The 17,188-nt window shown below is 42.6% G+C and overlaps 1 protein-coding gene across 3 annotated transcripts in view; it reads right to left on the bottom strand.

The window, feature by feature from the left end:
* The window catches only part of Slc10a7 (solute carrier family 10 member 7), a 239,102-nt gene that overhangs the window by 152,484 nt on the left and 69,430 nt on the right, over nucleotides 1-17,188 (bottom strand). For all 3 annotated transcript variants that reach the window (XM_059264287.1, XM_059264286.1, XM_059264285.1), the window contains exon 5: nucleotides 10,116-10,154. In XM_059264287.1, coding sequence (XP_059120270.1) covers nucleotides 10,116-10,154 — 39 coding nt within the window. The remainder of the gene's footprint in view (nucleotides 1-10,115; nucleotides 10,155-17,188) is intronic.

Here is a 17,188-nt window from a genome sequence, read left to right as displayed (position 1 = left end):
GGCTTTAGAATTAGAATAATAAATTTCACTTTTAAAAAGTTCTCTAAAATGCTGTGTTCGCTCAAGTCCACAATCTGCCAAATAGGGACATTTTACTATAATTCATGAATTTACAAACTGAATTTCTAGAAATCAAAATGGGGTTTCTATAAATTATTTATTTATTTATTTATTTATTTATTTATTTATTTATTTATTTACTGTTTTTTTTTCAAGACAGGGTTTCTCCATGTAGTTTTTTGGTGCCTCTCCTGGATCTAGTTCTATAGCCCAGGCTGGCCTCAGACTCACAGAGATCCGCCTGACTCTGCCTCCTGAGTACTGAGATTAAAGGCGTGTGCCACCGCCCAGCTTTTTGGTTTTTCGACACAGGGTGTCTCTGTGTAGCTTTGGTGTCTTTCCTGGAACTCACTCTGTAGACTAGGATAGCCTCGAACTCACAGAGATCCACCTGCCTCTGCCTCCAGCGTGCTGGGATTAAAGGCATGCGCCACCACTGCCTGGCTCAGTTTCTATAATTTTAATCTGTCTTCTATGTTCATCCCATTCTATGTTTTAAATAATTTTGTCTTAATTAATTGTATTAATGTCACTTGTGATAACCACCAGGAATACTGATCCAATTATTTTCAAAGATAGTGTAAATGTCACTTTGTAGACATAGGAATGTTACTATGAGACAGTTATGGGGGAAGCTCCAGCAGAGGCAGTGCTGAGCAGAAAATGACTTCCTTAACCAATGTCATCATGTGTAAATGAAGTATTTTCAAACTTATTAGCATCTGTAGAACCCCCGGATGAGTATCAATGGATTAGATATTCAGTTCTGACTACAAACTGAAAGATAACACATGTGACTTTACATCAGGTGTTTGCAGGGAAGAACTTCATGTACAAAGGTGATGGAGGAGAGTAGGAGAAATCGGACAGACACACAAAATTTAACTTTTACAACCATAAGCCAAGTAACAAATCCTAGCTGTGACACACCTGTAAACATGAACTGCAAATGGACCACAGACCTAAGTGGAAAAGTTAAAACCAAAACTGACAGTAGAAAACAGAGGAGAAAACTCTTTGTGGCTTTAGGTAAGACAACAACTAAGAAACAAAACGCAGGAGATATGAAATACAAACACAGATCAGTTTGATCTAATTAAGTGAATTTTCCCTTGTAAGTCACTTGTAATTAAAAAAAAGGGCAAGAAATAAATGTATATGTGTGTATTATGTATACACATATAGTGTATATGTGCATGTGCACGTAGTGGGGGAAACCACTTGTAAAATAAATATATGATAAATGACTGGTATCCAAAATAAAGACCTACACCCAAGAAAGAGGTAGGGCTGAAGAGATGGCTCAGAGGTTAAGAGCACTGATTGCTCTTCCAGAGGTCCTGAGTTCAATTCCCAGCAACCACGTGGTGGCTCACAACCATCTATAATTAGATTTGGTGCCTCCTTTTGACAGGCATGCAGAACACTGTACACATAATAAATAAATAAATATTAAAAAATATATTTAAAAAAACAGGTGATTCAATTTCTTTTTAAAATAGGCAAGAACTTTGAATAGTCACCATCCAAAGAAAACGCGCAGATGGCAAAAAAGCACACACAGAATATGTCCATCATCATCAGCCGTAAGGAAAAGGCAAACGAAAGCCATGATGACATAGATTACACGCCTGTAAGAATGAAATAAAAACTGCTAAAGCCAGGGCTGGCAAGGCTAGACCAACTGGAGCCTACACACTCCTCTGGGGACCTAACACAGCACAACAGTTTGGAGGCTGCTGCTAACTCGAAACACATACTTACCTCACGGCCCAGCAACTCCACTCCTAAGTTCTCCCTGAGATGTGGAAAACACATTTACATGAGATCTATACACAAATATAACAACTTTCCACAAATCAACAAACACAAGAAACAAACTGTCAGCTTTCCAGCACTCTAACAAAATATCTGAGATTCTTACATTATAGAGGAGAAGTTTCCTTTTGCTGTTTTAGAGGTTCCCTCTGTGTACAGCCACTGTTTTTAGGTCTCTGCTAAGATGCTGGATGGCAGTGGTAGGGAGGGGGCAGCAGAGCACACTGAACACCTACCTCATTTCAGAGGTTCCACCATTCCCTAGTGCCTTAGGGATCTCCACAATGTTCCTTTTAAGATTCCCAGCACCTCCCAACAGCAGCACCTCAGGGACCAAGTCCTTAACACACAGCCCTGTGAAAGTCATCCAATATCCGAAGTACCACACAACCCAAAGCTCACCAACACCCACTCAGTAAGCAATGCAGTGTGACTTAGCAATGAGAAGGTTTGATGATGTATGCAGTAACATGACAAGAACCACAGGGTAGAGTAATGCCACTCACAGGACCCCCTGGAAAAGACAAAGAGGGCGTCCACTCAGTGGCAGTTAGGGCTGAAGCTGAGAGAAGAGCTGAAAACAAACGGGCGTGAAGGAACCTGTGATCAGACAGAAATCGCTTCACTCTAGGCCGCGCCACCATATACATGGGTACGTTTACCTGAACTCTGAACATCCAACATGGGAAAACAGTAATGTCTAAAAGAATCTCTGTACATGTGACCTGAAATTTTGTTTCTGCCAACAATAACAAAACAGAGTCAATGAAAGGTATTTACAATGGAAAAACAGATTAATCTTGGTAAATGTTTGCTTTGGAGAAAGAGAATCAAGAAGATGAGAACCATGTGATCACTAAGAACCAGAGGTCACTGGGCAGCTGGACTGAAGGCCATCATGCTATGCAGGTCTCTAGCAGCTTGGATTCAAATTAAGGAAACTTAATCTTGGTTTTAACCAACTGTGAGAGTCATATTCCTAAGGAGGCCCTTTATAAACATCAAAAACAATGTATATTTATTTATTTTTGTCCAAAAAGGTTTTGGGGCAAATACTTTTCCAGTTTGGGAATGATGACATTTTAAAAGTTAATAAAAATAAAAATGAAAGTACATGGCATTTGTTAAAGGGTAATAAAGTAACTGCAGTCAATTGGCTAGTTCTACACCAGAAGATTTTTTTAAAATAGTAATGAAATCATTGCTTTAAAAAAAATCCATCATTATTAAAATAAAAAAACTGCCTCAACCTCCACCAAAATTAGATTTGTAAGTTGCTGGTCATCCCTATAATTAAATCTACGTCACAAATCTGCAAGAAAAATGGCTGCTGTGACTAATGCATTTACTTGCTACACCAGTCAGCGCCATCAGGCCACACAGAGCATTATGCTGCTAAAATGGACTAGGTAGACATTCTGCACACATTTTGATTAAATAACAAGGCCACTTTTATTTACACTGATTAATTCAGATGAGAGTTTGTTTTAAAAAGGAATCCAAATTCAACTGTGAGAGGGTCCTCTTTCTCAGCCACGCAGCATCTTTTCAGTTCCAGCCTAGCCAGCACTCTGACACACTTGCCTAGTGCTGGATAACAGTACACACAAAGAGTCTGGGAAAGAGACAGGCACCCCTCCATTGCTGGGATCCTTGATTCTGGGGTTTTCCTCATTTGTCCCAAAGGGTTCTAACTTGTCTCTGGGATTGAGAAACTCATACAACGATGATATCCAGGATCTCATGGGACACAGGGAGGCTAGAGGGGAAGTTGACTCACACAGGCAAACTCTGTTGGTTCTGGTGCTAATTTCATCTTTCGCAGGATGGTGGCAGGAGGGAGACAGCCTGTGTAGGCTGCAGACTTCAGCTACAAAGTTATAGCAGCTTTTTCCCGTGTGATTTAATATCTGCTACCTTAGTCATAACAAGATAGTTTTTTATTTATAGTGTTGGGGTGAAGTTTGAGCTTGAGATAAATTCAAATTTTAAAAGTGGGTCTGATTTAACAAACAGCATGCTGACATGGCAAGACCCAGAATGGAGCCTGAACGCTGGGAAAGAGCACTGGGGATGGCCCTGACATCCTGCTTCTTCAATCTCCTATTGCTGCTTTGTTTTTCACATATTTATTTATGTTTGCTTTGGCTTCAGTACCTAGAAAGAAGCCAAGAACTAACCGGCTCTGAGGACATTCAAGGTAGTTTTGTATCTCATGTGAAGGAGGAGATCTTGGGAAGAAGCTGCTGCCTTCAGCAGACATCTCCTGGGCTCACCAGCTGATTAGAAACACTACTGCTGCAATCCTGGAATGTCACTCCTCCAAAGCCAAATTATCTTGGGCCTTCTTTTTTTTTTTTTGGTTTTTCGAGACAGGGTTTCTCTGTGAAGCTTTGTGCTTTTCCTGGAACTCACTTGGTAGTCCAGGCTGGCCTCGAACTCACAGAGATCCGCCTGGCTCTGCCTCCCAAGTGCTGGGATTAAAGGTGTGAGCCACCACCGCCCGGCTTATCTTGGGCCTTCTTTAGCCCTCATAACAGTACTTTATTGTTCTCCTTGTGTATGAGCTACTATCTTTGGGACAAGTAATTAGGTAAGTCCTTTGGAATGTACAGAAACCTAGCTCCCACAAAGCCCCCACAAAAAAGCTAAGATGACATCAGATAGCATCTGAGGACTACAGCAGAGAATCCCATTTGTGTTAACATCCATCTAGTGTTTCAACCAGTGTGTTTAAGAAGTGTCCTCATTTGTGACTTTCTTTGTTCTTTTGTTCTCTTTCTATAAAAGCTTCATAAAAGGATGGCCACGTTGAATATGGAATTTGTGCAAATATAGGATCCATGGTCACTCATATTTGGCTTTAGAATAAATTGTATTTCCTGTAGGTGAGAGTTGTGTTTTGCCTTTTGTGTTACCTTGTTAAATGAATCAATAGTATTGTTTTGTCATTGTTATTGGTGTAAGCTGGAATCTACCCTGTTTGTTGAGACAGGGCCCTCCTGGTCTGTAATTCAAAAAGTAGGGCAGGCTGGCCGGCCAGCAAGCCCCATGCATCCTGTGTCTGTAGTCCCCAGGCTAGGACTGCAGCACAGAGCACAATACCTGGCCCTTTAGGTGAGTGCTCAGGATCCACCTGAGTCTCAGCTTGTGTGGCTTGGTGGACTGACCAGGCTAACTCCTCAGCCCCCTAATCAACAGTGTTCATTAAAGGAAAACTTGTTAGTTGTCGGCAATCCAGCCGTCATGATGTCTGTCTGTCCCAAAAGGTGCTCTGCTCCACTCTGTAAAGAGAAAGGTCTATAAGAAAAGCGGTAAAGGCGAGTGCCACCTTTCAAAGTCCTGATTTGAAATGGCATTTTATAGGGTGGCACTGAACCCCACCTGAAACTAAAGATGCCTGTTTACTCTGGCATTGGAATTTAATGAAAATCAAAAGTCTTGAACTTTGAAGGGTAAACCAAGATTCCAAGTAATTTGGGTTGGTTAAAATTAACATCATCACTAATACTGAGCAAAATGACCTCTTCCATATCCATGATCTAAATATAGCCTACACTTGGGTAAAAGAAAAAAAAAATTAAATGCTTGGCCTCCAGCACTCAGGAGACTTAGGCAAAAGGATTATGAGTTTGAGTCATTTCCTGGACAGAGAGAGGGTGGAGGAGGGGAGGGAGGGGAGGAAGGGGAGAAGAGGAGGGAAGGAGAGGGAGGACTGAGTGCTGAAGGAGAAGCAGGGGAAAGGGAAGGGAGGAAACATGACTGGCCTGCATTACCATGTGAGATTCTCCTCTGTTCTTGCTGACACCAGGCGCACATCCAGGACACTAAGACACATGCAAGCAAACACTCACACATAAAACTAATAAATCTTTAAAAACTGTCTTCAAAATCTGCAAACAAACACACCTCCTTCTGATGAGAATGTAACATGTGAGATACTGCTCTTGACATGTGTAGGTTTTACATGGGATACATAGGCATATGCATTACACGGGATACACAGACATGTGCATTTGGACATCATCTTAGTTAGCCAGAGCACACGGAGCTACCAAATTCTATTCAAACCTCATCGAGAAGGAAGTCTAAAGTCACTTACTACAGTCCACAATAAGAATAAGCTGAACAGCTAAAATGGGCAGAGGAGGAGGTGTATTAACATCTTAACTTAAAGCAATCCTCTATGGCACAATTTCAAAATACTCTCTTGGTCTGAAATTTATGTAAATTGAATTCATCTATCATTAGTTATTACCAGTATAGCTCCATTAAAAAAGTCTTATATAACAATTAGTTCTTAAAATTACTGTGTTTTAATTAGACCTGGGACATTATTAAACTAGCTATAAATATGGACCATATTTAATTTGTTATACCCAGATGCCCGAAAAATCAACAAAAATACCCTTAAGTCTTTCTCCAAAATTTCTTCTAATAAAAGTCTTACAAAGGTTTCAGGTAATTGGAATTAACCTGAGATATTAATGAATATCAGATTCTAATATAGAATATATACAGATTCTAATATACACATTCTCTGGTTATGAGTAATGATTTCTTTTGTGTATACACATGCACGTGAACACATACACACACAAAGAATGGTCACTCATAAGGTATGCGTGTGCACACACACACAGAGGTACACAGACAAGGATGATTACTCATAACCAGAGAACAGCCATTGATTCAGTGTATCTGAGAGCTTCTAGTGTGTGGCAGAGGTAACTCCTTGGTGGTTTTCAACAGTCACATACAAAACCATCTAATAGCAGAGACTGGACCAACACCTAGATGTAAATTTACCTCAGAGCTGTTTCTACTACCTCACACAAGCATTTTCTTTGCGTTTTCAACATGGTTCTCTAGATAGATGATATGATACTCCATATTATGTACATTCAGGGCAGGTATCTGGTTCAGTTAATATTCAGTCAAGAGAGAATTCAAACCCACCTGCTTTCAGTAGGGTGGCTGCTACCCATAAGCACAAAATTTCTTCATAAAGAAAATCCCCTCCTTAGAATGAGTTATAATTCAAAATTTCCCTCTGTAGAGTGAGTCCTCTTTGTAATACCAACTCCTCATATCATTCCACTAAAGAAGTTCTTTCTTCAAACTTGTGCATACTTTTGAACATTCCTTATAGGAAGATAAGAAATATAGAAAGGATGCACTGGCTCTTGAACGTTCTCTTCATTGACAGAAACCATGGCAAACTGTCATATTTTGCTGAAGAGGTATGACCGTGTGGCTGATTTCTGCAACAAGATATTAGTGGAAGGATGGTACTGGGATTCCAGGACTGCTAGTGTGTGTGTGTGTGTGTGTGTGTGTGTGTGTGTGTGTGTGTGTGTGTGTAAGACTTGCAGGGGGAGCTACAGAAGCTATCTTGGCTCATGAGCCAACCATGGAGAAAGGAAGCCACATGCTATGGATGGCAGAGCAGGAAGACATGAGTTCTGTCCCCTGAGGGATCAAGTCATCACATCGTATTTGGATGAGACCTCCATGCATTTCATCAACCAAAGCCTGTTGTAACCATGCTAAGGAACTGGAGGGTAGAAGTCCGTGTTACACTGGGGTAAGGCATGCACAGCCGCCACCGTAATTCTCAACCCTGCTGGTAATCTTCAACTTTGCAAAGAAAAATGAGAAAAAGGGAAGGAAATGTAAAATGAGAAAAGACTTCCCACCACTTCATCCTCTGCTGCTCAGACCAGCTTGGAGAGATGCCCTTGGTCAGACCCTTGAGTTGAGTACACATCGCCTGTGCTGCTCAGACAACCACCATGTAGCTACAGTAACATCTTCTCTTTAGCTTCTTAACTTTCACACTGCTTGCTTTCCTTTTTTTTTTTTTTTTTTTTTTTTTTTTTGTTTGTTTGTTTTGGTTTTTGAGACAGGCTTTCTCTGTATAGGTCTGGTTGTCCTGTAACTCACTCTGTAGACCAGGCTGGCCTCGAACTCACAGAGATCCGCCTGCCTCTGCCTCTCAAGTGCTGGGATTAAAGGTGTGTGCCACTACACCCAGCTACAATGCTTTCTTTTCTAAGTTGTCAGGTCCACAAGCTACTGGAGCAACCTCTTTGTATGCTCCAGACCTACCTGAAAACTACCTGTCTGTGTGTGGCCAGAGTTCCATAAACACTTTTACTACCTATCTGTGTGTGGCCAGATTTCCATAATTAGATACATTAAGGTTTTAAAATTTTTTAAAAAAAAGTGAAGAAAGGAAGGACAGAAGACTAAGGGGACACACAACCTAGAGGGGAAGGAGCTGAAGGAAAACGCAGAAAAGCTCTGTGCAAGCTCTCCCTATCTGCACCTGAGCACGCATCTGAGCCTAAAAGAAAATTACCCAAGGGACACCAGCGGCCAATGTAAAGCTCAAACTACTTGTAGCAAGCATTCTGTCCAGAGTGGACAGTGGGTTTTGTTTCGGGCACTCACACAATTAACTCACTGCATTTTCTCGGTTTTCATGAGTGAGCAACACAAGCCGGGAAGTCATGCTTCACAGAGGATGTGTATGATTTCAAACCAAACCAAAATTGGCTTCTGGAAATTCTGAATTTTACACATATTATGCTGTTAAACAATTGTGACAACGTAGAAAGTAATACTGGGAGAAATGAAATAGTGACTTAATGAAATATTACTAAGTCAAAACTAAATAGTCTTAAAAATCAGTCTCTCTGTGTGTGTGTGTGTGTGCATTCTGTCTCTGTATCTTTCTCTCTCTCTCTCTCTCTCTCTCTCTCTCTCTTTCTCTCTCTGTGTGTGTGTGTGTGTGTGTGTGTATGTTCTCTGTCTCTGTATCTCTGTGTGTGTGTGTGTATGTTCTCTGTATCTGTGTGTGTGTGTGTGTGTGTATGTTCTCTGTATCTGTGTGTGTGTGTGTGTGTGTGTGTGTGTGTGTGTGTGTGTACACACGTGTTCTCCGTTCTCTGTCTCTGTCTCTCTGTCTCTCTTTTTGTTTGAATCAGGGTCTCATTATGCACCGAAGGTGGCCTTAAACTTGTGGTAATCCTACTGCCTCAGCCTCTCCAGTGCTGGCTTATAGGCGTAGCTACCATGCCTGACCAAAAGGTTATTTTTAAATATACTTTATTACTTTGCTTCTAAGCCCAATAAAAATATGGCATCAAAATACAAACAACAACAACAACAACAACAGTAACAAAACCCCAACATGCCTCTGGAAGAACGGGACATACTTCAGTGTTCACAGAACCGGTGAGTGTCCTCCAGAAGACAACGACTCCAAAACTAGCTAGCATTTTGGGAATTAGCACTGGGTTAACAATGTGCTTTAAAGCCTGAACTATCACTTAGTGCATACAATACAGAAACAAGGGACATATAGAATATACTAAGCACACATAGTGGGTGTTTTACCTAGATTCATAAGCCAGTTTGTATTCCCAGTCATTTGTAAGTCACTACATTACAGCTCTATAAATGTGTTTTGCACCTAAAACAGCTATTCTAATTTATTTTCCTGAATTTAGTAAATTTGAAGGTATAAGCAGCATTATTAAATACAGGAACCTTTTTCTATCTCTATTCTTTCAGAACACAAATCAAGTATTATGATAATTTATTTTAAAACAATAGACTCATAATTAGAGGTTCTGCTTGCAAGGGTAGAACTGCATTTGAATCATTTTATTTATAATTTACATTTAAATCTCTAAAACTATATTTTCTTGCAACTTACTCATTAACCATATCAATTTTTTTGTTATTGTTCCACAAAGATGTCTCAGACATATCCAAGATCGTATGTAGGTAGCTTCTTTGATAGGGAAATGTAGAAAATAAAGAATGTGTCAACCATAAATTAGCATTCCCTTTCTGACCAGCTGGGTCATGTTTCCTTTTCAAAATCCTCTGTCTCATGAACAAAATAATAATCATCTCAAAGACCTCATTAAGGGATCAATATATCAATATAACCTCTATAAAGGGGCACATCGCATTTTAATTGATTCCTTGAATCCATTAACGGACTATTAAACCCAAGCCTCCAAAATATATTGCAAGAGACTATTCACTAGTGTTTACTTACTAATTTTCCTCAGGGAATAACTAAGGGTATGTGCAAAGATCCCAAAACTTTTATGTTTAACCAAAGAGCAAAAGAAGTTCAGCTCTTACTAAATCATTTGTGCAAAACAATTTATCTTAAGAAAAATTAAAATAGGCAAAGTTAAACCATGTGTACTCACCAAAAAACTTCCAAATGCTGAATTAAATATTGCAGCTGCCTATGAAGAAAACAAACAGGAGGAACACTCAGTGAAAGTGAACGGCAACAGGACGAGCAAAGATCCCTTTTCCCACTGTTCGAAACCTCAGACAGCGCTGACCCTACAGAGGAAAGTTAGTCACTGCTCCCAAAGATGCCAGTGGCCTCTAGTTTACTAAGATAGATGACTGCAGCTTAGGATGTTATCAATAATGGGCCTCAGAAGCAGGCAGGGAAAGGCTTCAAAACTGTATGATGGTCCAAAAGAACCATCTGACAGTAAATCACAGCTTGGTTGTTATTGATTTTGCTGCTAGAACTAGAAAGGCCAGAGTTGATGTATACATAATGACGAGCATCCCTAAGGCGGGTAACAGTAAAGCAAACATGAGCTGCTCCCTAACAATGAGCTGTCTCACCAGGTGACAGCTGCTGTCCCACACTTCAGCACCGAGGACAGGACAGTTGAGAGCAGGAGAACTATTGTCATGCTAATCATTTCTTGGTTAGAACAAGCAAGGAAACGTGCATTTGGTACCCAAAGTTAAAGAAGAAACGATCGATTCTGCTTACCAAAGCATCCCGAGACCACTGCAGAGGCTATCCACCCTCAACCAAGTCAGTCCCTATGTTCCACGAAGCTACACGCCATACATAGTCCTGGTGGCTTTTTACATTACTCAAAATGGGGAAAACTTGTACATCTGATTTGATGAAAGAAAATGAGAGAAGAGGGGCAAAAAAGGAAAGAAAGAAAAAAGAAAACCAAAACTAGGCAAAAGTCAAAAGCATGTAGAGAAAACCTATTCAAACGCCCAGGAAGTCCAGAGCAGTGTCGGTTAATCGTTGGGGACATTCCCGGCCCAATGTAGGAAAAGAGGCCATCGGTTTAGCAAGTTTGACTCAAGTCCAACATGACTAGGCTGCAGCTGAAAATACCTTCTGCTCCACGAGAGGAAGCGAGGGGAGGGAATGGCTAATGAGATCGCAGGCTCCAGAGAGCTCGGCTCTCCTATGCCACTTCATAATTAATTCAAAGCTTTGATAATTTCATTAGATTTCTCCTGTGCTGATCCTATCAATAAAAGATGGCACTGGACCCCAGCTCTTCTGTGGCAGGAACACAGGCAACAACCACAGGCCAGGGAAACTCTTGCTTCTTGACAGAGACAGTGACATATGGCGCTCTGTGTTGTGTGGGAGAGATGAGGAGGGGGAAAAAGATTCACCTACATAAAATATTACAAATGACAACTATAAACCATAGCAGCATATTTCAGGCATCTCCCTAGAATGCCATTATGGACAATTCCAGGAAAGTTTCACACACAGAGAAAAATAAAAGGGGATACAGTGGGTTGTGGTCAGAGCAACAGGGAACACTGGCTTCCCTGTCGCACGATGTACTTGACAGAAACCTGTACACACCGGCTGCATTTTATGCTTAAGATAGAGTTAGCTTATTCAAAGAAAGAAACGAGCACTTCCCACTTGAGCTCCTCCTTCCAAATCATCTTCAGACCTTTTCCTAACCTTCTGCCAGGAGCAAGTACGCCTGCCCAGCACTTACCGAACATGTGTTACTACAAGTAGAACGTACAAGTCCAAGTTAGAGCACTGACGGCTACTGCTGACCCGGAGCCCTCCACCCCAGTCACTCCTGCTCGCCTTTGTGATCCAAACCTAAGTCATCCCTCATGGGGATCGGTGCCACGATGAGAGGTCAGCAGCACCTCCTTAACTGTTTTCTGATTGTGGGGAAGATCTGGATTCTGCTATGCCATCCACCTAGGCAGTAAATCAACAAACTTTTGTGAAGTGGTTGACTTAGGGTCCCAGGTGCTCCAATGGCCAGATGAAGCTAGATAATGACCCCAATCTTAGGCTCAGTTCTACAGCAGCAGTACACGAGGGAATTATGGTTTCAAGAGTTTTGGAGACTGTTTTCTGATGTAAGGAGGGCCGTCCTGCCCTTCCACACAGCCCTACAAGGCCTTCTGAAGACAGTTCTCTCCATTTCCTTCCCTGCCTCATTAAACAACTCCCGACTTCCCCAATTCATGATATCATGCTATTTCTTACATCTTTGCTCCCTGATCCAAAATGATTAATTCCCCCTTCAAGGGAGTGGGGAGGACCTTAAGCAACCCTCGGTTATCTTAACAAATCAGCTTGGACCCATCCTTCCAAGTTTTCAGTGAGCCAGCACCCCATACACAACTTAGCATATATGCACAACACTCATAGGTGGCCTGAACAAACTCATGCTTGCCACTAGGACACTCTGAACTCATTTCCACTGTGGCACTTGTCACACTCTCTTGGACTCTGTTCACATGTCTCCCTGACCCACTGCAGGCAAGGGTCTTCTAAGGAAGGGATGGGATGAAGTTCATCCCAGGCATGAACTGCACACATTTACAGAATTCCAGAAAGAAGTCCACCTCTCCTACTAAGCTACTCTGTGATGGGCAGATTCCAAGGACCGACAGGCCCAGGAGACTGGATCTGATACCTCATACCATCAGCAAGTAAAAGCCTGTTTGGCTTTTAATTTCTGTTTTTACCATGTTATCTTTCTATATCTGACAGGACTGTGGGACAGCGGGATGGTAAGCCACTTCTTGTTCACTTTACTCTCCTTGTGCCAAAATGTAATGATTGATTTCAAAATGAAGTTAGTACTTTAGTTCCTACTCTGCAGTTGGTGATGGCTCTTGCTGGCTGCTCACCAGCTGCAGGAAAACCACCCTTTGAAGCAGATATCATTGTGCTGGGAAGCTCCAAGATAAATAATGGCAAGCAAACATCTGGCTTTTAGACAATCCTCCCCATCACACACACACACACACACACACACACACACACACACACACACACACACACACACACACACTATTGTCCTTACATATTTTAAACAAAAATCTTTAAAGAGAATACAAGCTTCCTGAACTGAAGTGAGCTATGAGCTGCCACAAGGAGTCTGCTCTGAAGGGGAGACTGGGCTCTACAGCACCTCATCGCTCACTGTTGCAGCTGGAATCTGAAGTTCCTGAGGACCACGTGCCAAGGCTTAGTCTCCAGCTGATGGAGCCTTTAGGAGGTGGAGCGTACTGGGAGAATGTCGGATCACCGGGGATATAATGCCACAGATATTCCTGGGACCTCAGCCCCTTCTTGATCCTCTCTTCTGTTTCAGATAAACAAGTCTCCTCCGCAACCTGGTCTGCCATGGTGTACTGGCTGCCACAGGCTCAAAGGACAGGGACAGGCCACCAGAAGCCTCTGAAACCACCTTGCCTCTTAAGTTGTTCATCTCAGTGACACAAAGCCAATAAACACAGTTGATAGAACAATTAAAACAATATCAAAACCCATACCCCCTCTAGAATGCTCCATTACGTCAATGATCTTGTCTTATCCGTTCAGGGTTGCTTGCACCCTTACAGCCTAGGATAGCACCTGATTCACAGAATACCTTCTATAAATGTTACAAAAACAAAAAACAAAAAAAAAAAAACAAAAAAAAAAAAAAACAATTTAAATGACTGAGGAATGTTAGCTGAGTGTGCTACACAACATTCTCACTACTCACTCCAATTCCATCTGCAAAGTATGCAACTAAAGTAATTACATTTGATGGGCAGTTAGATTGATGGTAACTAAAGAAACATGTTGCAGTGGTCTATTAGCTCTGAGGTGACTGGCTTCCCTCACACTGTATTTTTAGCTAATATATTGCTTTCAGTACTTCTAGTAAGGTATTTTACTGATGTTTCATTATTTTTTATGTAACACGCCTTTATTAAGTGACTTAGTAAAATTCGACTTTTTTCATAATCTGTAATAATTTAGAATAAATTTCCTTAAAGCCTGAAAACAATGGAGACAGAGAGCTCTGAAGTCAGAGAAGCGATAATTTCCATTGCTGAATGGAGTACTGTCAAGTTCTACTTTATGGAAAGCCCAAAGCTCACAAATCCTAGGAGTGCTGTGCTCTGCCCAGGTTTCATACTCTGGACTTACAGAAGCATGCCTGGCCCCTTCTACTCTATGAACACTGTGGAGCCTACCCAAGTCTCCTGTCTTGGTGCTCGTCCTCTGTCCTCCCCTTGCTCATTTACTAAATAAGAAACTAAACCCACCACTACGTAGAATAGGAATGATTTATTACAAGCTAATTTGTGAAGCGCCTGGCTTTCACTGCTGAGTGTCCTGCCTCCTGGTTACAGTATAAGGAAATGTTTCTAAGATGTTAAAAGGATGATTATGGCTGTCCTAATTCCCAATGATGTTCTAAGGTAGAGAGCCTATGTGGAGAGTACCCACAAGTCAGACACCAAACACAGTCTCAGCACTTGTGAAAAGATGTCAAAACTGGGCCAGGGTGCCCTACTTCTGCATAGCTTAGATGGAGACTGGAGTAAGGAGAGGAATATGTAGCTAGAGTTTTCCTGACTGGCCCACAGTCAGGACAAATCTCTGACACCCGCCAGTCCCATAGTCACTCAGACCCAACCAAATAAACATAGAGACTTATATTGGTTACAAACTGTATGGCCGTGGCAGGCTTCTTGCTAACTGTTCTTACAGCTTAAATTAATCCATTTCCATAAATCTATACCTTGCCACGTGGCTTGTGGCTTACCGGTACTTTACATCTGGCTTGTCATGGTGGCGGCTGGCAGTGTCTCTCTCTCAGCCTTCCACTTCCCAGAATTCTTCTCCTTGTCCTGCCCATACTTCCTGCCTAGCCAATGGCCAATCAGTGATTTATTTACTGACCAATCAGCAACACATTTGACATACAGACCATCCCACAGCAGGAATAAGCAATGGAAACTCCCAGAAGTATTGTTTGACCTGTTTTCTTCCTTCTGGGAAGAAGGCTCATTCCTCCTCTCAAGTTGGGGGTAGGAAGTCATTTACAAGCAAGCCAACAACGGAAGTAGTAAAAACTGCATGGAATCAATGAACATCACCTTCCCATGGCGGCTGTTGACTGATAGCCATATTCCATGCTTGGCCGAAGAGGGTCCATGCTGTAAGAGTTCTTAGAAACATGACAGTGTGTCCTTTACCCTCAGTGGCTGGACAGGGAAGGTACACCAACCCAGAGACAGGCACTTGCTTCCTGACTAGAAGCAACAAAGATGGGAGTCTGCTTAGAACATAGTGAGGCAGGGCAGAGGGAGAGGGTGGGAGTCTGGACAAGGTACACTTCAGTTCTGTGACAGTGCAACGTCACCTCAATGCCATGTCAGCCCTTGTTTTGGACTCATTTTGAGACCACACTCAAGAAGAGACTCTGGCAATAGCCGTCTAGATAAAGGACTACAGGCTGGGGTGAAGTTGTAATCCAAAGTGCAAAGAACCATGGGTTATTTAATAACAATGAGTAAATCCAGATTGCTAAGCACATGACCGTGAGATCCGAGGGAGCAGCTGTCAAGGGAGGATGTGGGAAAGTACCTCAGGTTACAGTCCTTACAATCACACCATTCAGTGAAGGGACTGGAACACAGCACTATAAACATTTAGCTGAACCAAAAAGAAACAGACTCTAGACACAGAGAGGTCAGGCCACGCCAGAGTGACAAAGCAAAGGAGCTGATGCTGCAGGCATGTCCATGCTGGAAGAAACCCAGGCTCTGGCTGCCACAGTAGGATGGGAGCTGAGGCCTTGGGGTGGGGTGAAGCATAAGGGAGTGCCAACAGACTGCAGCTGTGGGAGGGCCACCGCGACGTAAGGCCTGCCACGGCCTCTGAGGTGCTATGACCTGATGCTACCTGATGCTACTAGGAGATGGGCAGGCAGAACTTGAGACACTCCGGAATAGATGTGGTTATTCCAGACTCCTCTGCGTGTTTCCAAGAGCAGGACAGGTGTCTGTCTGTGGTCAGCCAAAGCTGCTCCTTACTGCCACGTGAAGACAACAGACATGAGAAGATGACGCCTACAGTCTGTAACAAGGGAGAGCTGTGGCTGGAACCTGGGCCTGCTAGCCCAGTGTTCTTCCCTCTGCATGACTTCTGTGGTTACTGCATCCTGGAGCAAGAAAGAGCAGAGTGTGACCAGCACTTGCCCAACTGACACTCTCCACTGTGGTCACCAGCTAATCTGACAGACTCTTGGGTGGCCAGGGTTTTGCTCTTCTCAGATAGTAAAAATCACTGGGTTTTTATGAAATGAATAAAAGAAAAGACGAAGGAAACAGAAAGCTTAACCACATTGCAGAAGGTCTGAGGAAGCTGTGAAATGCTCTGGATGGTATTTTCTTCACCAAATATTACCATGATATGGGTGCCTGTCTCTCACCACCCTGACCCTTGACTTCCTGGAGTGGTTATTCCCTTCCTACTATAAAATGCCTCTGGAACCTTCTATGCCTTTCAGTCAGTCCCATGACCTAAGAGCAGATCAGCAAAACCAAAGCCCCTCCCACCCTATGCCTTACTCAGCTTCAAAACTCTGGTCCTCCTTCTTTGTCCATAATGTGACCTTGCTGGTCTGTGAGGATTGGGAGGAATATAGAGACAAAAGGTCCAAATGTGGAGATGGCTGGAAGTTCAGCAAATCAACGTACTTGCTTTAAGCCTGACAACCCAAGTTTGCTCTCCGGAACCACACTGTAGGAGAGAACCAACTCCCACAGGTGTCCTCTGACTTCCACACTTACACACCATGGCATGCTCATGTGAACTTGCATGCCTTCGTGCGCGCGCGCGCGCGCGCGCGCACGCACACACACACACACACACACACACACACACACACACACACACACACACACCCCAAACAAACAAACGTTAATAAAAGGCCAAAAATAAAAAGCAAAATTCCCATACTTTAACAACCAGCCCAAAAGATCATTGCTGATGATTTATGATCTTTAGATATTTGGAGTCCTAAATTCTACAGTGATTTATCCAAATGCCCAGTCTCAAGAAAAGCCAATTAGTGCCGGGCGGTGGTGGCGCACGCCTTTAATCCCAGCACTCGGGAGGCAGAGCCAAGCGGATCTCTGTGAGTTCGAGGCCAGCCTGGGCTAC

Source organism: Peromyscus eremicus, chromosome 5 (assembly GCF_949786415.1).
Source record: "Peromyscus eremicus chromosome 5, PerEre_H2_v1, whole genome shotgun sequence".
In the NCBI taxonomy this organism is placed as follows: Eukaryota; Metazoa; Chordata; class Mammalia; order Rodentia; family Cricetidae; genus Peromyscus; species Peromyscus eremicus.
This window is presented reverse-complemented; position numbering and strand designations above follow the sequence as displayed.